Raw genomic sequence first — 20458 nt, 5'->3', positions numbered from 1 at the left:
CAGTCAAGCACTCTGTTCCATACCAAAGCCACAAGCTATTCCAGAGCACTTCCCCTTTGTACCACAAGAAACTGCTCTTCTCATATCAATCTGCCAACAATGGCAGTACTGGCAGCCGTGAGACCCAGCAGCTTGTGAGTACTATAGACTAGATGTTAGGAGATGCAGGATTACTCTGCAAATCACAGATAGGTCCTTGACACCACTCTGTCATTGCTTATTAGCTAGAAAAAGCTAAATACAAACTCTCACTATGGTGCATGGGTGTTGCTAGGATTCTGAAAGTCCCAGGGCACCTAGTGGAACACTAAAAAAGAAAAAAAGCGCTTTGCATGCCATGGTGAGTAGTGGGCATGTAGAGATAGCACCTAAAAATGGGAGTGGCTTAAGGGAATAGGTTTAATAGAATCTGAGCCAACTTGCTATATACATTGCACCCATGTTGCAGTCCCTGTACCCACAAATATGCCTTAATTACTGTGCTAATCTAACACATACACATAAACCTTGCCAAATATGAACATTTTAACGAAGCAAAAGCTTCCATCATATGTGCATGCTTTTCTGTAAACAGATTATAGAGAGCTAACACTTTGTCTAATCCTACCTAAAAAAGAACTTTTAAAAAACATTTGTTGGATACTACTTTGCAACCTGCAACTGTTAAAACTAAAGAAAACCTTGGTAAGAAATATGTAATGAGCAACAAAGCATATGAATGGCATATAAATGGTCAGGACTGTAACATACAACACAGTGTAAATAAAGCATTGGCCAAGACTATATAACATACACAGCACAGCAGTTTGGGCTATCCAACAAACAAAGCAGAACAGGGGGTGATCAATACTATCTATTGTACAATATAGCGTATAAAACGCAACTGTCACAACATTGTAACATACAAAATATCCAACAGAGCATACAGGGTAGTCAGTATTATGTTATCAGTCTGCCCCCCTAATTGTGTAACATATAACACAGCATATACAATGATGAGATCAGGACTGTGTAGAGTCTAGATTGCGGGCTTCAGGACTAAACATTGTTGGCTAGTGCTCAACGTAACCACTTACATTGGTGGCCAATGCTCCCTTTCACATAGGTGGTCAGTGCGCCCTCTTGAGGCTTGTGGCTGGGGGAAGTAAAAGCATGCAGTTGATCCATGGTTTTACTGCTGCCCAAATGCCAACCTGAACAAGGAGATGAAGCTGCCCAGGGTTGTACACATGCTGTAGCTGCAATGTTTGCTTTCCAGCTGCAGAAACAATTAAATGGCATATCAGTTAAATGGCATTCAGTGGGTGGTACTGCCACTGAATGCAACCCATTTAAGTAAAAGGGGCTATGCACAACTGCCCTTCAATTGCGTGAATTTGCAGTTGTGACACCGTGGGTGCATTTTTTGCCCCTACCCCCATAATATTGGTGGCTGGCATGTCCCTCTTTACTGATGGGGAGTTTGCTCCAAAAAATCTACAGTATGCTGCTTCACCACAAACATTACAGTGTGCTTCTTCACCACAAACATTACAGTATGCTCCACCACTAACATTACAGTATGCTCCACCACTAACATTACAGTATGCTACTAAAAACAATATGGTATGCTCCACCACTAATATTACAGTATGCTCCACCATTAACATTATGACATGCTACCCTTAGCACAATCCATAGCATATAATTAGGCAGTGTCCAGGCAGGCTGGTGTAGAGCACAGCTAGATAAAGTGCCTGTTTACTGCTTAAGCTGGCACATGTACATATAGGGTAGGCTCAGGGGAGGGAGTACTGCTTGCATCAGGAGCTGTGTCTGCCTGTAGTCATGATAACAGGCAGGAGACCAAGGCTGCAAATTCTGAACCTTTTCCTCAAGGCACCCAGGGTGGCTGCTAATGGGGGTGCTTTGGGAATGTTTGGGGGTTCTAAAGAACACCCAAGCCCCCCTGTCACCACCCATGACCCAGAGAGTTGAAAGCTAAACTGTCTTGGGGATTGCACCCAAGTGCACTTTGAGCCTTTTGAAACAGAATTCTCTAGTAACTGGGCACAAACAGACAAAAAGTACAAAGTGGACACAGGGGAGACCTCTGCCTTACCTGGCTGGTGCTGAAGAAGCTTCTGATGAGGACAACAATAATAGAGGTTGCAGGGTCTAGGTAAATTCCCCTAAAACCAGTAGGACAGTGTGGGCTAGAAAGCACCCCAATGCAGAGTCCAGAGCCTGAGGGTGACATTCCAAGCTCTCCCACAGTCTTCCGATCCTGTAGGGTCTGGGTATAACCTCCAAAGCTAAGGATATGCCGAATCCGAATAGCTGTAATGTAGAGCCTAGCTAAAGCAGCAGTATAGAGAGCTTGAATGAAGTCACAGAGTAAAAAAATTATATAAGAAGTACCAAGAGTCTTGAATAAAGTTATCAAATATATAAAAATCACAAAAATAAATTTTCTAGCAAAAAAATATAGCAATCAAACCATCATGGATAAAGGAGGAGTTATATGGGGCCTGGCTCAATGTATCACTCTGTTTGTCTGTGTCCCGAACTTCTGTAGTTAGAAATAATGTATAACCTGCAAGTATTAAAATCCCTAAATTCCTGAGGCCACCAATGGGAGATAAAGAATAATGAAATGATGTTTTATATCCTCCAGGATGTAGCATGAAATTTCAGTAAACAAGACATATCTGTTATTCTGGTTTCCCATGGCCACATGAACTTGAGGACAGTGGCAAGCTTTGCAGTTTTGCTCTAGCACTTGAGAGCAACATAGTTTCATAGTTAAAGTGAAATTCCAGGCTAAACCCTAACTAATCTTAAAACCGCTCCCTCCCCCCATCCGAACACGTATACTGACTAATCTGTGTAAAAAAGATTTATATGCTTTTATTATTTTCAGACCACTCCAGGCCAGTCCCTTGATCTCCCCTGTGTCATACAACAGCGGCTGCAGGGGAGAGGAGAGAGAGCGCTCAACATTGGCTGAAATGCTTTTATGGCTCATCTGTTGTTGGCACTCCTTCATCTCCCCTGCAGCCAACACTGACTGACACAGGGGAGCTGGATCATGTTGCTGGCGCTCGATCCATCCATTGTCGTCTCTCCCTCCTCTCCCTTGCAGCCACTACTGGATGACACAGGGGGGCCGAATCATGTTACGAGACCAGAGCAGGCTGAAATGGGCAAGTATAAACATCTTTCTTATAGAGGCTAGTCAGCATAGGTGTTACAAGGAGGGGGGGGGGGGTTTAAGAATAGTTAGGATTTGACTGGAATTTTACCTTTTTGAGGTGTGAATAAACTGTCATAAGAAAGATCATTACCAACCAGGCTGCAATGCTTAGCATACCTCATTTTAATTGGACTCAGCAGCCAGTGCAACATACTATTTATCCCATTCTACTTTTAAATACACATAGACTGCCAAATGTATCAGACCTTAGGTTGGAGGCCTCATTGAAGGTCAAAGAAAGTTTGATGCTTCTGTTTTAACACAATCATTAGGTGCATGTCAGCACATGGCAATTCTGTACAAACACTAAGGGGGTTATTTACAATGTAAAGCAGACAATGCAATGTTTGCTCCATGCTATGCCTGTATTTCTGTAATAATTTATAAAATTTGGGATGTGGTATGGAGCCTCTGGTGCCCTGCAAAGTATTCTGCAGAGACTTTCACAGTTAATGGGACGGGCTCTCCTCCTCCTTGCATGTTTTGTTTTTTCCCCACTCATTAAAAAGTATTAGCTTTGATTGTGCTGCTTATAAATATGTTTATTTTTCCTCTTGAAAGTAGCATTATGGCAGCAGTAATATCAAACCACTGCTTTATCAATTGACCCCTAATAGGTAAAAAGTAAAGTTTAATACAGCATACCTCTAATTTGACTAGATTAATACATCTACTTCCTCTTACCCTGCTATAACAAGTTGCTTGTCCTCTTGCATATCTGATTGTGGCTGAAATATTGCATCACTATTACAAGTATATACTGGTCCATAATCCATCTGGTGAATGCAAAGGAATTTCAGAACATTCATTCTGATTTATGTAAAGTGGCTTAGTTGGCATTAAACTTTCTAGAAATTACAGGATATTTTTTTGACACAAATTCTTTTTTTCACTGTATGTATTTTATACGTATTACACCTGGACATGTAATAATCACTTAGTTCTTCTGCAATTAACCACTAACACAAAACATTAAGCTCAATCAGGAACTCACTTGACATTGCTGGAATTTTGATAGTGGATCACATGCTCCTAACGATAACCAACCCGCTTATTTCTCTTCGCAACTTTCACAGGATCCTTGCTCACTTTCGGGACTTCAAGTTTACCTGGCAAAATCAAGGGCTCTGGACATCTCACTCCTGTGCACACAACTCTACACTATCCAACAGGATTTCCAATATAGGTGGGAGCGTCACAAATTCCAATACCTGAGAGTTCACCTAACTAATAATTATTTCACCCTTTTTGAAGCTAACTACCCCCTGCTCCATTGAAAACTAAAATCTCTTTTACAGAGCTGAACTAATTATAACTTAACTACTGCTAGGGCATACAGTACAGTGTGTGTGAAAATGATGTACTGGGCATCCTGAACTTCTTGAGGTCTTTCTAGGCTGCTCAGCTTACTAAATGCCATGCTAGCTTTGAGACCCCATTGTGGGTGGAGCTGGAGGTTGAAGACTGTGCTCTTCTGTGTTTCCATACCTTTCTATGACTACACCCCCAAGACAAAAAATCACTCAAGAACCCTATTACTCAGCCTTCTTTGCAGCTCTGGGATAGCATCAAGTATTCGGGAGGTCTGCTCTCTCTCCATCTTCCTTTATTATCTATTATCTGCAATCCCTCCTTTCCCCCAGCATTTGATTCCCCTGGGGTCTTTATGCACTGGATTGCTTCAAAAGCAACTCGTCTTCATTGTTTACGGACTCCCACAGAGTTCAAATCTTTCACTGATCTTCAAAGGTCCTATCATTCACCCTCAGCTGAACTCTTTCACTATATGCTGGTTAAGCATTATGTGATGCTGACTGTGCACCTAGGGGGTACCCCCTTAACATTACCACCCTTTGGGTCTAAATGTAAAACAACCCTCATTCAGTAGGGCTGATCTCCTTACTTTATGAAATCTTAACCTCTAAGCAACTCCCAACACCCCTAAACTATGACAGAAAGTGGGAGCATCACCTTTAATTACATTGTGACCCCGAACATTGGGACCAAATCTGGAACACTGCAAAATCTTCTTCACGTAACACTACGGCGGTGAAACCAATTATAAAGTATTACTCCGACCAGGTTAGCTCACATTAACTAACACTTCCACAAGCTGCTTTTGTGGCTGTTCAGAAATTAGCTCCTTCATCCATACCTGGTGGGCTTGCCCTGTGGTGCAGCGACTGTGGCGACAAGAATATGATATGATTCAAACTCTCTGTCACCCACTGGAGGCCGTCCTCAACGGAAAACCTAAGAGACTGGCTAAACCTCAGTTCATTCTTATGACGCACATCCTTACAGCCATGAAGTAGATCAGAAGTGATCACCAAGGCATGGCTCTCAACACCGATCCACTTCCAAGGTCAAAACTTGAATGCACCTCGGCTGTAGGAGGAACAACCTCTGTATCATTGGGCTGCCGGAAGGAGCGGAGGGTAAGACTCCTACGGTGTTTGTGGAAGAGCTGCTCCATTCCCTGCTGCCTGCGGCCCACCTATCTCCCCACTTTGCCGTGGAACGGGCACACCATATGCCTCCACAACTAGGCCTTTTGTGGGTTCCACCTTGCACATTCATCCTGAGGCTGCTTAATTTCTGGGAACGGGATGAAATCTTGAGGGCCTCACGCACGGCAGGGGAACTCTTCTACCGTAATGGTCGTTTGATGATCTTCCTGGACTATACTGTGGAAACCCAGAGGCTTCGTAAGTCTTTTGATGCTGTCAAGGCTGATATGAGGGCCAAAGGAGTCAAATACAGCATGCTTTTCCCTGCAAAACTCCGAGTGATCGATAGAGAGACGGTCAGATTCTTCACTACACCAAGAGATGCTGCGGCCTGGGTGGAATCCAGCTCTTCCATTGTTATCTGTTCTAGTACCAGAGATGGTTCTCTGTTCTTCAAAGCTAGCTGATGCCTTCTGCTACACGTGGCTGTCTCTAGTGACTAGGAGTGCATTGCCCCTAGAAGCATACGGAATTGTTAGGCCTGTACTGGATACCTACCTCAGACTGTTATTTTCCTTTTTCCATGTTGGCCGTTGCCATTTTGCTTTTTCTACAGATCTCCAAGCAAGTGCCTCTGGGTTTGCCTAGGTGTTGGACTTTAATTGACTGTATCTGAACTCCAGCATCTCTTACCCAGTATCACGTTACCCTACCTGTGGGACCCCAAGGAGGAGGGGGTGGGATCCCCAGGTCACACCTCTCAGGGTACACGCTCCCAGGTTACCCCTGCTTTTGGGCCTGTTTTGGGAGACATGCATACCCAGGTTCTGTGGGGCATTCGGGAGGGGGGGGGGGTGTCAGCCATTGCAGACCATGTTCGGTTCCTTAGTTTTCTGTTTTTTATGTTACACTACCAAAATGTTTTGCACTGGTCCTTGATTTACATAGGCCGCTGGTGATGCTTGGTGGAGTGAGGGGCTGCGGGTGGGATCCGCTTGGGCTTAGGGCTGGGCCCACCCCCATCTCCTGTCTAAAGTGTTTTGGGGAATATTTCCCTGCATTTCTCCTCTCTCTCATTTCCCACTCAATTGATCATGGCTAGGCTATCTATTATGTCCTGGAATGTCCAGGGTTTAAACACGGCTATTAAGAGGTCCCTTGTTTTTCAATCTCTTTGCAAATAGTCCCATTAGGTATCTATCCTTCAGGATACTCATCTCTTGGGGTCTCATATACTGGGCCTCAGGAGGGCCTGGGTAGGCTCCCGCTACCATGCCACCTACTCCAGTTACTCTAGAGGGGTGAGTGTTTTGGTGCATAGATCGCTGCCGTTTCAGCTCCTGGACACCTAAATTGACCTGGGAGGTCAATACTTGATACTATACAAGTCTATTGCTAATGTACTATATGTGTTGGTGGGTCTGTATCTACTGCCCCTGCAGATGCAACCTTATTGTATACTATTCTATTTCAATATTTTTATTAAAGAAGTTTTTGTTTTTATAATACAACAAGCTCATGATACGCCCCCGCAGGGGCAGAGCGGAACAATAGCATACATCAGCAGATACAAATCAGCAGGGTGTATTAGCCAAATAACGGAACGTCCAATGACACCAAGGAGAGACAGCAGAAAGCTGAACCAAATAGTAGCAGCAGCAATCCATCATATTACCGGAAAAAAAAAACAAAGAGGAAAAACCCCTACCGAGAAGTATCAGCTCAGAACATATGGGAGGAAAAAACCCAAACTGATAGAAAAAAAGAAAATATAAGAACATAAAAAGGAATAAGGAAGAAAGAAAGATTCAGGGAGAAAACATGGAAAAAAGAAGACTAGAAGTCACGGATCCAGGGCTAGCACAGGCAAAGACTATAAGAGGCCATAGCTAGTAGGAGGCAGGGACGGCAGGGAATAACGTATCCAAGGTTCCCAAACCTTAAGGAATCTCGGATGAGAATCTTGAAGAACGCTAGACATCTGTTCATTGATCAGCATAGCATTCATCCGGGTCTTCACCCTCTGGAAGACAACCGAAGGGGTTCTACAAGCTTGAGCTATAGCATGTTTGGCAGAAATTAATAGGTAGGATGCCAATTTCTGCTGAGACCTAGACAGACCCAAAATTGGACAATGCAGGAGGGCCACTCTTGCATCCCTACGAACCGTAATATGAAATAACGTTTGCAGCAAACCAAAAACCCTACACCAGAAGCCTATCAATCGCAGGCTCGACCACCAGATGTACAAGACGTCCCCACGTAGGCCACAGTTCCAGAAACACCTATGTCTGCCAGACGGATTAAAGTGAGCAGTCCAAGCCAGGACCCAGTACACCCGCAGGAGAACTTTGTAGGCTGCCTCAAGAGTGATGGTATTGGAGGAACATTTCGCCACCATCCCCCACCTAGATCTCGCTCCCATTGAGAGATATAAGACAGGGGTGGTGAGGAGGACCTACTGTTAAGAGAGGCATAAATTACAGAAATGAGACCAGGGGACCATGGGGAATGTTGACACACATGTTCAAAGGGCGTTTTTGCGGTAAGGATATGTAGAGGTACGACGAAGGGATAGGACCCAGTGGCGCAATTGCAAATACTGATAATATTCCCACGGCGGGACCCCCCATGATTCTCAAAGAAACTCCCATGATGGAAACAAACGAGCACTCAGAAAATCATGTACAATAACAAAGCCATGGGAGGTTCACCAAGAGAAAGAAGGGGGATGTTCTATTATTGTGTACTATTATGCAGATGGTGCTAAAATACGGGACAGATCGTGTATTACTGTTGGGTGGTTTCAATATGACCCTGTGCCCTGACCTGGACAGACTCCACTCCAGTACCCGTTGGTCCCCTGGATTGGCCCAATGGGCGTCCACCTTTGCTATCACAGATGTCTGGCATCACTATCACCCCACTGCCTGAGAATTCAAGTGTCACTCCTCTTTCTTCCGCTTCTTTTCCCCTATAGATTTGATCTTTGCATCTCAGTTTGTGTTGCAAAGTGTGTCCGAGATTACCATCCTAACCTGGGGAATTTAAGACTATGCTCCCCTTTTGCTTACTCTGGCACTGGGTCCGCAGGGGGGACAGGGGGTTGTGCAAGCTGTCCAGATTTTGGGTCGCGGACCAGAATATTCAGGAGGCTGTACAGGAGAACTTATTTAGATTCTACTGCTCCTGCAACACTCTGGAATGCTTTCAAGGCCTGGCTGCGCAGAGAGTATATGTTGCATATAGCAGCAGCTCTTACAACCTATGAACAATCCCTTCAGGAGTTGGAATAGAATCTCTGAGAGAAAGAGGCTGCTTACGTGGCTAACCCTGATCAACTCCGCTATGGAATGCTGAAACTGGCCCTTCGGGAGGTTGCCTTACTCAGAGCTGAGTTGACTAGGAAATCCATGCTCTCTACAGCTCAGAGAATATTTGAGTTTGGTAATAAAAATGGCAGGCTTCTGGCTTTGCTGTCTAGGGGACAATACTCCGCTACCCACATTAGTGGTATTGAGGATACCGACGGGACGCTACTGTGATCTCTGGAACAGATCAATGATAGATTACTTCAATACTACTGGACCTTATATTCTACTAGATTGGACTACATAGCGTCTAACTTAGGTGCCTACCTTGACCAGATTGACTTCCCTATCCTCAACCCAGATGTTAGAGCTAGCCTTAACCATGGTATGACCCTTGAGGATGTGCAGGAGGCTATAGCCCAGTTACAACCAGGGAAAGCCCCGGGTGCAGACGGACTTCTTGTGGAATTCTACTCCCTCTACCAAGAACTTATCGTGGCCAGGCTCACTTCCTTGTTAGATCAGTTCTTCTCCCAAGGCTCACTCCTGGAGTTCATGTCTGAGGGCATTATTGTGTTGGTGCCCAAGCCCGGCAAAAATCTTGCAGATTGTGCCTCTTAGAGGCCCGTATCTCTGCTTAATGTAGATGTTAAGATCTTAGCCAAAATTCTAGCTAACTGGTTGTCTAAAGTCCTAGAGTGTGCAAATCAGGTGGATCAAACTGGCTTCATGCCTGGCAAGGGTACTGACATCAATCTTCGCTGACTCTTCCTTAATCTATCGACTCCTCACTCCAATGGCGGTCATAGAGTTATTGCCTCCTTGGATGCTGAGACAGTGGAGTGGGGTTTTTTCTGGGAGGTAGTGAAGCAATTTGGTTTTGGACCTTGGTTTCTTTGGTGGCTGCAATTGCTGTACCAGGCTCCGATGGCCCATATTCTGACCAATGGCTGGGTCTCTGAGCATTTCCCCCTTCAGCGGGGCACTAGAAAAGGGTGTCCATTGTCCCTGTCAGGAAAGGCTTGCCAATAATGCAGCCGAAGATTCGCGGCACACAAATATGCGTGTGCGCAGAACAATGATGGGTCGGACAGATGTGCATGTACTTGGGCATAGGTGCGCACATGCGCACTCACGCATCCAGGCTCACGCCTGTCACTAATGCTGGTTCTCTAAAGTCTAAAGTCCTAGAGTGTGCAATCCACGTGGATCAAACTGGCTTCATGCCTGGCAAGGGTACTGACATCAATCTTCGCTGACTCTTCCTTAATCTATCGACTCCTCACTCCAATGGCGGTCATAGGGTTATTGCCTCCTTGGATGCTGAGATAGTGGAGTGGGGTTTTTTCTGGAAGGTAGTGAAGCAATTTGGTTTTGGACCTTGGTTTCTTTGGTGGCTGCAATTGCTGTACCAGGCTCCGATGGCCCATATTCTGACCAATGGCTGGGTCTCTGAGTGTTTCCCCCCTCAGCGGGGCACTAGAAAAGGGTGTCCATTGTCCCTGTAAGGAAGGGCTTGCCAATAATGCAGGCGAAGATACGCGGCACACAAATATGTATGTGCGCAGAACAATGACGGGTCGGACAGATGTGCATGTACTTGGGCATAGGTGCGCACATGTGCACTCACGCATCCAGGTTCACGCCTGTCACTAATGCTGCCACTATTTAAACTGGCTATATAACTGGCTGCAGTAATGTCTCTTTTCCGTTTGGTCTTTAGCTCCTGAACGTGTATCCTGATCTTTGTGCCTGACTCCTGATACTGAACCAGCTTGTTCCTGACCTCCGCTTGTCTGCTACTTGCCTTGACCTCTGGCTTGTCTTGGATTACTCTTCTGCGTCTTACTCTTGTCTGATTGAACCTCTGCTGCTGACCTGGCCTGTGACCCGACTATGCTACCTCCTGCCATCTATGCCTGATCTGCCCAACTGCTACCAACCCAGCTTGTCTGACCTTCCATCCTCCACCTTGCTCCCCAGTGATCCATCCATCCAGCATGGCTCCATCCGGATCCTGCTCTCTGCCATCAGTTTGTCCTGCTGCTTCAACTGCCTGCTGGCTACTGCTGAAACACAGACTACTGGACTGATCACAGGCACTCATACCTGGCTGTGCTCCTGCGGCTGCTGTCCCATTATCAGTAGCTCTCAAGTCGGAGCTGTACGGGAGGCTTGCCTCTTGACGTCAGGCTCACTATCCAGGTACATAACAGTCCCCCTCCCTCTTTGCACTGGCATTAGAGCCTCTGGCCATATTAATTCAGAACTGTAGCTCAGTTTAGGGTCTTAACTTGGGCTCCCTCGAGGAAAAGATCTCACTCTATGCTGACGATGCGCTTCTTTACCTTCACGATGCAGGGTCATCTTTGTGGACAGTCCTGGCAATTTATGATGAGTTTGGACGCTACTCTAGGGTCTGTATAAACTGGACTAAGATGATACTATTCCCCTTAGATGCCGGAGCATGGTTGTCGGCAGTGGTTACCTCGCTGCAGTGGGTGGACCAGTTTAAATATTTGGCGATTCAAGTACAGCGCATTACCCGGCACTTTTTCTAGCTTACCCTTCATCCTCTATTGACACAGCTGCGGGATAGGTGTGCCTCATGGAGTATGCTACCGCTGAACCTCCTGGACCAAATTAATATTCTTAAGATGATTCTATAACCCAAATTTTCCAAAGTTTCCAGTAACTGCCCCTCCTGGATACCTGGCTCCTTCTTTAAAGACGTAGACTCTTGTGTAGGCAACTTCTTATGGGGGGGCGCATCACCTCAACTGGCTCGGTCCACACTCCAGCTCCCAATTTTTGGACTTACTACTGGGCAGTTGTGCATTTCTACTGGACTCACTTCAAGAGCTGGGCAACCTGGTTTATTGGGGTCCAAAGGCTTATACCGACCTGCAACACCCTACTAGGACGACTCTTAGGGTCTGGACTGCTGCTCGGAAACATTTCCTACAGCCAGAGCACTGGTCCCCATATCATCCACTCTGAGGGAATCCCATGCTCCATCACTTTAGAGTGCTGCCTGACCCCCACCTTTGCGCCTGATTCGGTATTAAAACTCTGCAAGACGTCTTTGCCTCAGGATCCCTAATCTCCTTTAGAGACCTACAGCACAAATTTAGACTCCCTAGATTGATGTATTTCAGGTTCCTCCAGCTATGATATGCAATTAGAACCCAGTTCCCAGTGCCCCCTCATTTGACTACTGACCCTATTTAGGATCTTTTGGCCCAGGTCTCCCTCTTCAAACCACTCTCCTCCCTTTATTCTACTTTACTCTGTGTGGATTCCCCCAAAATGGAGGCCCTCTGGGAGGCCTGGAAAGCGGATATTCCTTCCCTGGGTAATGAGGATTGGGATGACTATTTTGAGGATAGCTTGAGATTGGTGATCTCTTCTAGGGATAAATTGATTCAAGTGAAATTCCTCCACAGAGTGTACTTGGGCATAGTACTATTACTATGTATTACTATACATTGTATTATACGCCACAAACGTTGCATAGGATATATCCCCTGAGGTCCCCAGACTGTCCTCGATGTCATAGGTCGAGGGAGCTTACGACCATATGTTATGGGATTGTATGGTGGTGTCCAGGTTTTATGTGGCAGTGTTTGAGCTTGTAAACCACCACCTACAGCTGACCCTGCCAGCTTCGCCAGCCTTAGCATTGCTTGGAATCCAGGATAATGAGCAAAGGCCCCGATACACTAAGCGTGATCTCTTACTTATTCTACTATGCCAAAAAATTGGAATACATTGAAATGCATCCTCCCCCCTTTCCATAGACTCCTGAGAAAAAGCTATCAATGATGTTCTTCCTATGTACAATATTGACGTATATTAATAGGAACTGCCCACTGAAATTTGATGGGGTGTGGCAGCCATGGCTGGACCATTGAACATGCCTATCTTGTGGATAATTATCCTGGTACAGGTCTGGGCATGGCTGTGAACCCTCCTCGCTAGCCTTTAGGCTGCATGGGAATATTACTGTATCTTTACATATGTTTACCCTTTGCTCTTATACTATATTGTATTGGACCACCTATGTGTGGCTCTGGTTGTATCAGCTATCTTTGTTTTAATCTTTTCAAATGTCTGTGTACCGTTGTTATTCTTTTTTTAATAAAGGAACATTTTGGTTGTTAAAGAGTGTGGAACAAAAAATAGGTCAATTATAGCATAACCACTATCGCCCTATCCGGTTTTTACTCAAAGTGATAGAGAAGCCATGCAGGACTGTCCATTTGTGTCTATTCCCCCCTTCTTCTTCAACCCTTCACTGGATGCCCCAATTTTTCTTTTCTGTTTCTTTCTTACTCTACTCATTGGGTATAGCTAATTATGTATGCAGTTTGCGTTACTCTTACTGAACCATACGTTATTCTCTCTATTCACATTGATCAATTTTCAATGTCATTTTGGTCTAAACGATTTATTACTCTATGCTATGTATGGCTCCAGGATACGCTGTCTACAATGCTATATGTCACGCATTTGTAAATCTTACTTTTTGTATGTTTATAAAACTTTTCTTAAACTCAGTAAAATGTATTGCACAAGAAAAAGCTTGAAAAGGAAATAATACAGCCACCACATCAAAGATCTGATAAGCTGCAATATAATACATTTATTTTTGGGTTTATATATGTATAATAATAATATATGCTTTAACCATACATAGGAAGTATGTAAAACAGTAAAAATGTTATCTGTTACTACTAACATTGGGATCCTTTTCTACATTTAAAAAGGCAGACTTTTTTTAATAATGTGGGAAAAATTGTAGATCAAAATGGCAGAAACCCTCAGTAACGGGTCAAGTCTTACCCCCATTCACAACAAAAAGCCAGTACTTTACCATAGGACAACCAGATCTGAATGATTCCCAGGTCAAATGTGGACAATCCTGTTTCTCTGGAAAATATACATCGGTATCCAGTCTTGGATCATACATCCTGGTTAGAGTCTCTAACTGTTTACAAAACACAAATATGTTTTTTTTAAAAAGCAAAGTGAAAATACGAACATTATTAAAACAAAAAATATTAGTTTAACCCCTTGGCGCCGACATCACACAAATATGCTGCCTCACAGAACTGAGCTTTTTTCTATGGGGCTGCATATTTGCGTACCTGTCTTTGTGCTGGGAGATTGCCACACAGTGCTCTCCGAGCACAAAGACCAGGGTGTCACTGAGAGCCCCGGGTCCTATTCTACCGCTCAGGACCCAGGATTCGCAATTTTGGGCCTCTGATTGGCTATCGCAGCAATTAGTCACTGTGAACCCCGCCCCCTTTGGTTTTTTGGAGGAGAGAGATACATTGTATCTCTCTCTCTCCTTGCATAGAAAAAAAACAACTGTAAAAAAAGATAGATAAATAATTATTAAACAATAAAATAGAAAAAAAAAAATACCTAGATCAAGTTTTGATCTAGTTCAGTGCCAGGGTTAGTGTTTGGGTCAAGGTCAAGGTCAAAGTCAAAGGTCAGGATTTTTTTTTTTTTTTTTTTTATTAGTATCAGTGTGTTTTAGGTAATAAAAACAAAAAACAAAATGCGCACTATTGTTTCTGGGCTGTAGAGCAGGTACAAACAACAAATAACATACACATGTATGGTATCACTTCGATCGTCAAAAGCTGGAAAATTTATCTTGGGTTGTTTATGGTGGTAGCTTATGGTAGTAATAAGAAACACACAGCTAAATTAAAAAATATATATTTTTTTACTATTTTGGGCCAGTTTTTCTTTGATAATAAAAAATCAGGAGATATGCATTACCGTTTACCACCAAATGAAAGCCCAATTTGTCCTGAAAAAACGCGGTATAATTCACTTAGATTTAGATATTAAATTAGTTGTGATGATTGATGATGTACGGTCTTACTAACACGTGTCAAAGTTGTAAAATGTTACTTAGGCTGTAAGATTTGTTTTACGCTTAGGCGTGAAGGGGTTAAAATGTGTTTTATTTGTCAGATTATATACTGTATATGTCAAAGATATCAGTTATAAACATTTCTAAATAAATTCAGACTGGACTTACTGATTGTGGAGTGATGCCTGGCATAACATTTGAAGGTAAAATGCTTGTCAAAGCAGGTAATGGCTTTGGTGCACCTAAGGACAGAAGATTATCTGCTTATGTCATGATATAGAATAAAGCCATAAATAATGATAATTAAAAGTACAAAAACACCTAAACAAAACAAACCAGCTATACAAAGCTTTCATTTCTAACACAATTAAAAAAATATTTTTTTTTATTCTATGGCAGCACACCCCAATGGGTGTTTTAAATGCTCAACCCTTTTAGATTATGCAGAGTGCCTTTCTATATTTAGTCAGCACTGTCTCTAAATAGAAAGTGTTAATGTATTTCTCTGAGGAACCTCCTCTGGGAACCTGCTCCGTGTTGTTACATTTGTTTTTTTGTAATTCAAGTGTGTAACTAAAAAATCTGCCACTACTTGTGTTATAAAGCTGAAAGAAAAAAAAAAAACTTAAAAAGAAAACCAGAAAATGTTAATTAACCACTTCCCCTCCCACACCAGTTCCCCCCCTAATAACTTCCTCAGGCGAAAGCTGAAAAATTCCTGTAGGACCTAACGGGTAAAGGGTGGAGCCTAATGACATCATAATGCTGATTGACATCTACTGCTGATGATCACTGCAGAGGAGATATTACCTTGGAACCTACACTGGTTAAGAATATGGTTGGTTCTTCTGATTGCTGGATGTTTAAATGAATTTAACACACTGCATGCTGATCATTCTATAAGTGTCCTATTTTGCCCTATAGCAGATGTAATAAATACAAGCAGTGAGCACTACTGTTGTGGTCTTTGCTCTCATTTATAAATGACGATTCCTGGAGTGGCTTGAGTGTAACCAGTTACTGCAACTGTGTTTTGCTACATCTGAGCCTGGCTGTGTAAGTTATTAACCCCTTATATTCATCAAACTTGATTATCTTTCAATATTTTTATTGAAAAATTGGTATACACAGAAAAAGAAGCATTGCCCACCTAAATGGTGAAATGGGGCGAATAAACATATTCATAAAATATATAGGCATGTGAAAAAACATTAGTCGATGATGTTGTAAACAGGAAACACCATCTCCACAGGGTAGCAAATGTTCCATCAGTCAGTAAAGATAGGCAGTTCCATATAGATTTACCAACAATAAGAAAACCAAAAAAGAAGAAAAAGGATTAAAAATAGAAAAATCGAAAGAAAAGATCCAGGATAAGTAAAAAAAGAAGGGGGGAGAAGGAGAGAGAAAGGGTCAGCTGTAGTATTATTAAGTAATAGAAATATATCTGATCCATGGTTTCCACGTCACCTCAAATTTAGAAGTATCATTATTAACAGTGCTCGTAAGTTTATCGTTTATCATTATCCAATTAAGTTTTTGTTTAACCCCGTCTAGTAGAATTAATGATTGTCGCCAACATCTAGCTATGGTAATACGTGCTGCCAGTAAGAGGTAAAGAATTAATTTAGTCGATTTTTTGGGAATGTCAGCGGGTAGCAAATGAAATAAAGCAACTTCTGGTGATCTACTAATATTAATCCCTGTTACCGAATAAATGAAGTTAAACATTTGGATCCAAAATCTATTCACTACCGGACATTTCCAAAAGGATATGGAGCATAGTGCCCTCTTGTCTGCAGTGTCGGAAGCAATTAGGTGATACTGATGGATACATTTTAGCAAGGCGTGTAGGGATTACATACCAGCGAAGTAGTGTTTTGTAATTGGATTCGATAAGAGCAGTATTAATAGAAATCTTTGATAGAATATGGGCCGCATTCTGCCAAGTGTCCAGGTCCTCACTGTACGCTATGTAAATCCCTTTCCCATTGAGTCATATAGGATAAGTTAGTGAGTGGATCAACAAGGCAAACATAGATAATGGACAAACGACCCTTCATCATCCCAGTTGCCCCACAGGAGACTTCTAAAGGAGTGAGTGTGTAAGGTTCTATGAGTAATTTGAGTTTACTAGTGATAAAAGATAAAAGTTGATGGTAGCGAAACAATTCCCTGGAAGGCATCTGATACTTTGTCAAAAAGCACTGGAGAGAACGAGGATGAAGTCTATCCAGGAAATCTCCAATACGCAGTAAACCCTTATTCATCCGCCATTGGAATACAGATGGTGATAAGCCAGGTATAAACTCAGGATTACAAAAAACTGGAGCTAATGGTGTATGTGGGGAGCAGAAAGGTTTGCGAGCCCACCATCTATCCCACACCGTTAACGAATAAGACAATGTAGGACATAGGATAGGACGCAATCGACTGGGGAGCCACATGAGAGCACCTATAGCAGTGATGGCGAACCTATGGCAAGCGTGCCAGAGCTGGCACGCAGAGCCATCTCAGTGGGCACGCCAGGAGGAAGAGAGGAAGAGAACGCGCTCTCCTGCGCACCTCCAGGGGCGCGCACCGGGTGATCTCCGTGATCGCTGTGTCCTGCGGACACAGCTGATCACGTGACATGGTAAAAGGCCAATCACAGCGGCCTTTTACCACGTGATCAGCCGTGTCCAATGACACGCTGATCACCGGGAAATGCAAATGCCGGTTCTCGGCTGCACTTTCCTCACGCTGTCAGATCGTGAGGAAAGTACTGCCGAAAACCGGCAGTTGTCAGAGCAGGGATCGGCACCGATCATCAGGGTCACTGATCATCAGTGCCCTGATGATCGGTGCCCACCTGTGCCACACACAAGTTCCGCCCACTTGTGCCCAGCAATGCGCCCACCTATGCCCAGCAGTGCGCCCACCTGTGCCCAGCAATGCACCGTGTGCCCAGCAGTGCGTCCACCTGTGCCCAGCAATGCGCCCACCTATGCCCAGCAGTGCGCCCACCTGTGCCCAGCAATGCACCCACCTGTGCCCAACAGTGCGCCCACCTGTGCCCAGCAATGCACCCACCAGTGCCCACCTGTGCCGCCCACCTGTGCCACCCACCAGTGCCCATCAGTGCAGCCCAGCAGTGCTGCCAGTCAGTGCCACCAGTCAGTGCCCAGCGGTTGTGCCAGTCAGTGCCCAGCAGTGATGTCAGTCAGTGCCACCTATCAGGGCTGTCTATCAGTACCCATTATCAGTGTCGCCTATCAGTGCCACCTATCTGTGACACCTCATTAGTGCTGCCCATCAGTGCCACCCATCAATGATGCCCAGCAGTGCCGTCTGTCAGTGCCTCCAGTTGGTGCTGTCAGTGCCGCTTATCAGTGCCCATCATTTCCTGCATATCAGTGCATCATCAGAGCCTCCTCATCAATGCTCACCAGTGCCGCCCCATCAGTGCTACCTATCTGTGCCGCCTCATCAATGCCCATCAGTGCTGCCTATCAGTGCAGCCTCACCAATGCACATCAAAGAAGAAATATTACCTGTTTGCAAAATTTTAGAATAGAAGCAAAGGAAACCTTTTATGTTTTTAATTTTTTGCTCTTTTTTCATTTATAGTGCAAAAAATAAAACACCCAGTGGTGATTAAATACCACCAAAAAAAGCTCTATTTGTGTGAAAAAATGATAAAAATTGCATATGGTTACAGTGTTGCATGACCGCACAATTGTCTTTGTTAAGTGCAACAGCACTGAAAGCTGAAAATTGTCCTGGGCAGGAAGGGGGTAGAAGTGCCCGGTAGGCAAGTGATTAATTCCAGTGTTGGCACTTTGAAATAAAAAAGTTGGTTTTGTGTTGCAGTTTGGGCACTCGGGCTCAAAAAGGTTCGCTATCACTGACCTATAGCGTAAGGTTGGCAAGATAAGGCCTTAATGCCAACCCATTGGGGGACGTAACCCCTGGCGGTAGTGCAAGATATTTGTGCTATTTGAGCCGCCTGAAAGTAGATCAAGAGATTAGGAAGTCCCAAACCGCCATGCTTTTTTAGGGAAAATAGAGTTGACTTGTTAACCCTAGGACATTTTCCTTTCCAGATGAATCTAGAGATTGCTGCTTGTAGTAGTAACAGTTCCCGTTTGGGAACCATGATCGGGAACGTCCTAAAGTAGTACAATAGTCTTGGTAAAAAGGTCATCTTAACAGAGCTAATTCTACCAAACCAGGATAGTGGAAGATCCTCCCAGTCTAGTAAGTCAGATTTGAGTCGTTTGAAGAGCGGGGGATAATTAGTCTTATATACTGTAACGATGAAATAGAGTTCATGAGGTGAATCCAAAAATAAGGGAGAGAACGAGAGGCCAACTGGAAATCAAAATTGTCCTGGAGGTAATGAACTTCCGAGTCAGGTAAGGAGATATTTAAAGCAATTGTTTTAAAGGAATTAGGAGTAAGACCAGAGGCCTCAGAGAAACGATGAAACAGGTGGAGGAGACCAGGTAAAGACATTTGAGGATTAGATATATACATAAAGGACATCATCAGCAAATAAGGCACATTTATGGTCTCGTTGACTGCAGCGGATGCCCGAGATAGTGGGATCAGAGCGGATGGCAATCGCCAGTGGTTCCATTGCCAAAGCAAATAGTAGTGGAGAAAGAGGGCATCCCTGTCTAGTACCTCGTTCTATTGAAAGGGAGGCTGATTTGTATCTGCGAATGGAGACTAGAGCTGAAGGGTTAGAATATAGGGCCCATAGTAATGTCATGAAACAAGGGCCAAACCCTAACCTACCCAACATCTGAAATAGGTAGTCCCAAGATAAACTGTCAAACGCTTTATGAATATCTAGTGATAGCAGTAAGACTTCCCTCTGTGAGGATTTGTCCCAACTGGATTGTACGGCTGACAGCAGGGCCAAAGTCCAACGAATTTGGTCCGATGTTTGTCGACTGCTGATGAATCCTGACTGATCATCATGAATATAAAGGGCCAAAAATTTGTGGAGGCGTAAAGCCAGGATTTTAGTAAGAATCTTTAGATCACAATTAATTAAGGAGATAGGGCGATAATTAGAGACTATAGTAGCATCCTTGTGGGGTTTGGGAATAACACTGATGAACGCCTTGTTTTCATCAGGAGACACAAGTTCCCCATCCCGTAGATAATTAAAATAATGGGCCATATGTGGAATCAGGATATCGGGAAAAACTTTATAGTAGTTATGAGAAAGACCATCTGGTCCCGGGGATTTATGAGGGGCAAGAGTTTTCAAGGCACTCCGAATCTCCTCGCACGAGATAGGCCGTTCCATCAACTCCCTATGGGCCTCCTGAAGAGAGAGAAGAGCAACAGAGCTCAAAAAGGTGTTTGGAGACGAAGAAACATCCCCCTGAGGTGAGCGATATAGGTCAGTGTAAAAAGAATGACATTTTTGGAGAATCTTACTAGGATCTTGAGACAAAGTGCCATTATTCAATCTGAGTTTAGGGAGAGCCATTTGGGAATGTCTTGCGTGCCAATAAAGTGCCCGGTCTATCCCTCCAAGTGAAGAATTTATGGTTAGACCATCGTAGCT

The 20458-nt window shown here is 43.9% G+C and overlaps 1 protein-coding gene across 2 annotated transcripts in view; it reads right to left on the bottom strand.

Moving 5' to 3' along the window:
* LOC149446251 (protein lin-54 homolog) overlaps window positions 1–20458 on the bottom strand; it is a 141900-nt gene that overhangs the window by 94520 nt on the left and 26922 nt on the right. For both annotated transcript variants that reach the window (XM_089652772.1, XM_089652773.1), the window contains exons 3-5: window positions 15061–15134; window positions 13873–13986; window positions 3920–4011 (exon numbers count right to left, since the gene is read on the bottom strand). In XM_089652772.1, the coding sequence (XP_089508898.1) occupies window positions 3920–4011; window positions 13873–13986; window positions 15061–15134 (280 nt within the window). The remainder of the gene's footprint in view (window positions 1–3919; window positions 4012–13872; window positions 13987–15060; window positions 15135–20458) is intronic.

Source organism: Staurois parvus, unplaced genomic scaffold (genome assembly GCF_062004578.1).
Source record: "Staurois parvus isolate SC_StPar_1 unplaced genomic scaffold, SC_StPar_1.0 ptg000694l, whole genome shotgun sequence".
Classification (NCBI taxonomy): Eukaryota; Metazoa; Chordata; class Amphibia; order Anura; family Ranidae; genus Staurois; species Staurois parvus.
This window is presented reverse-complemented; position numbering and strand designations above follow the sequence as displayed.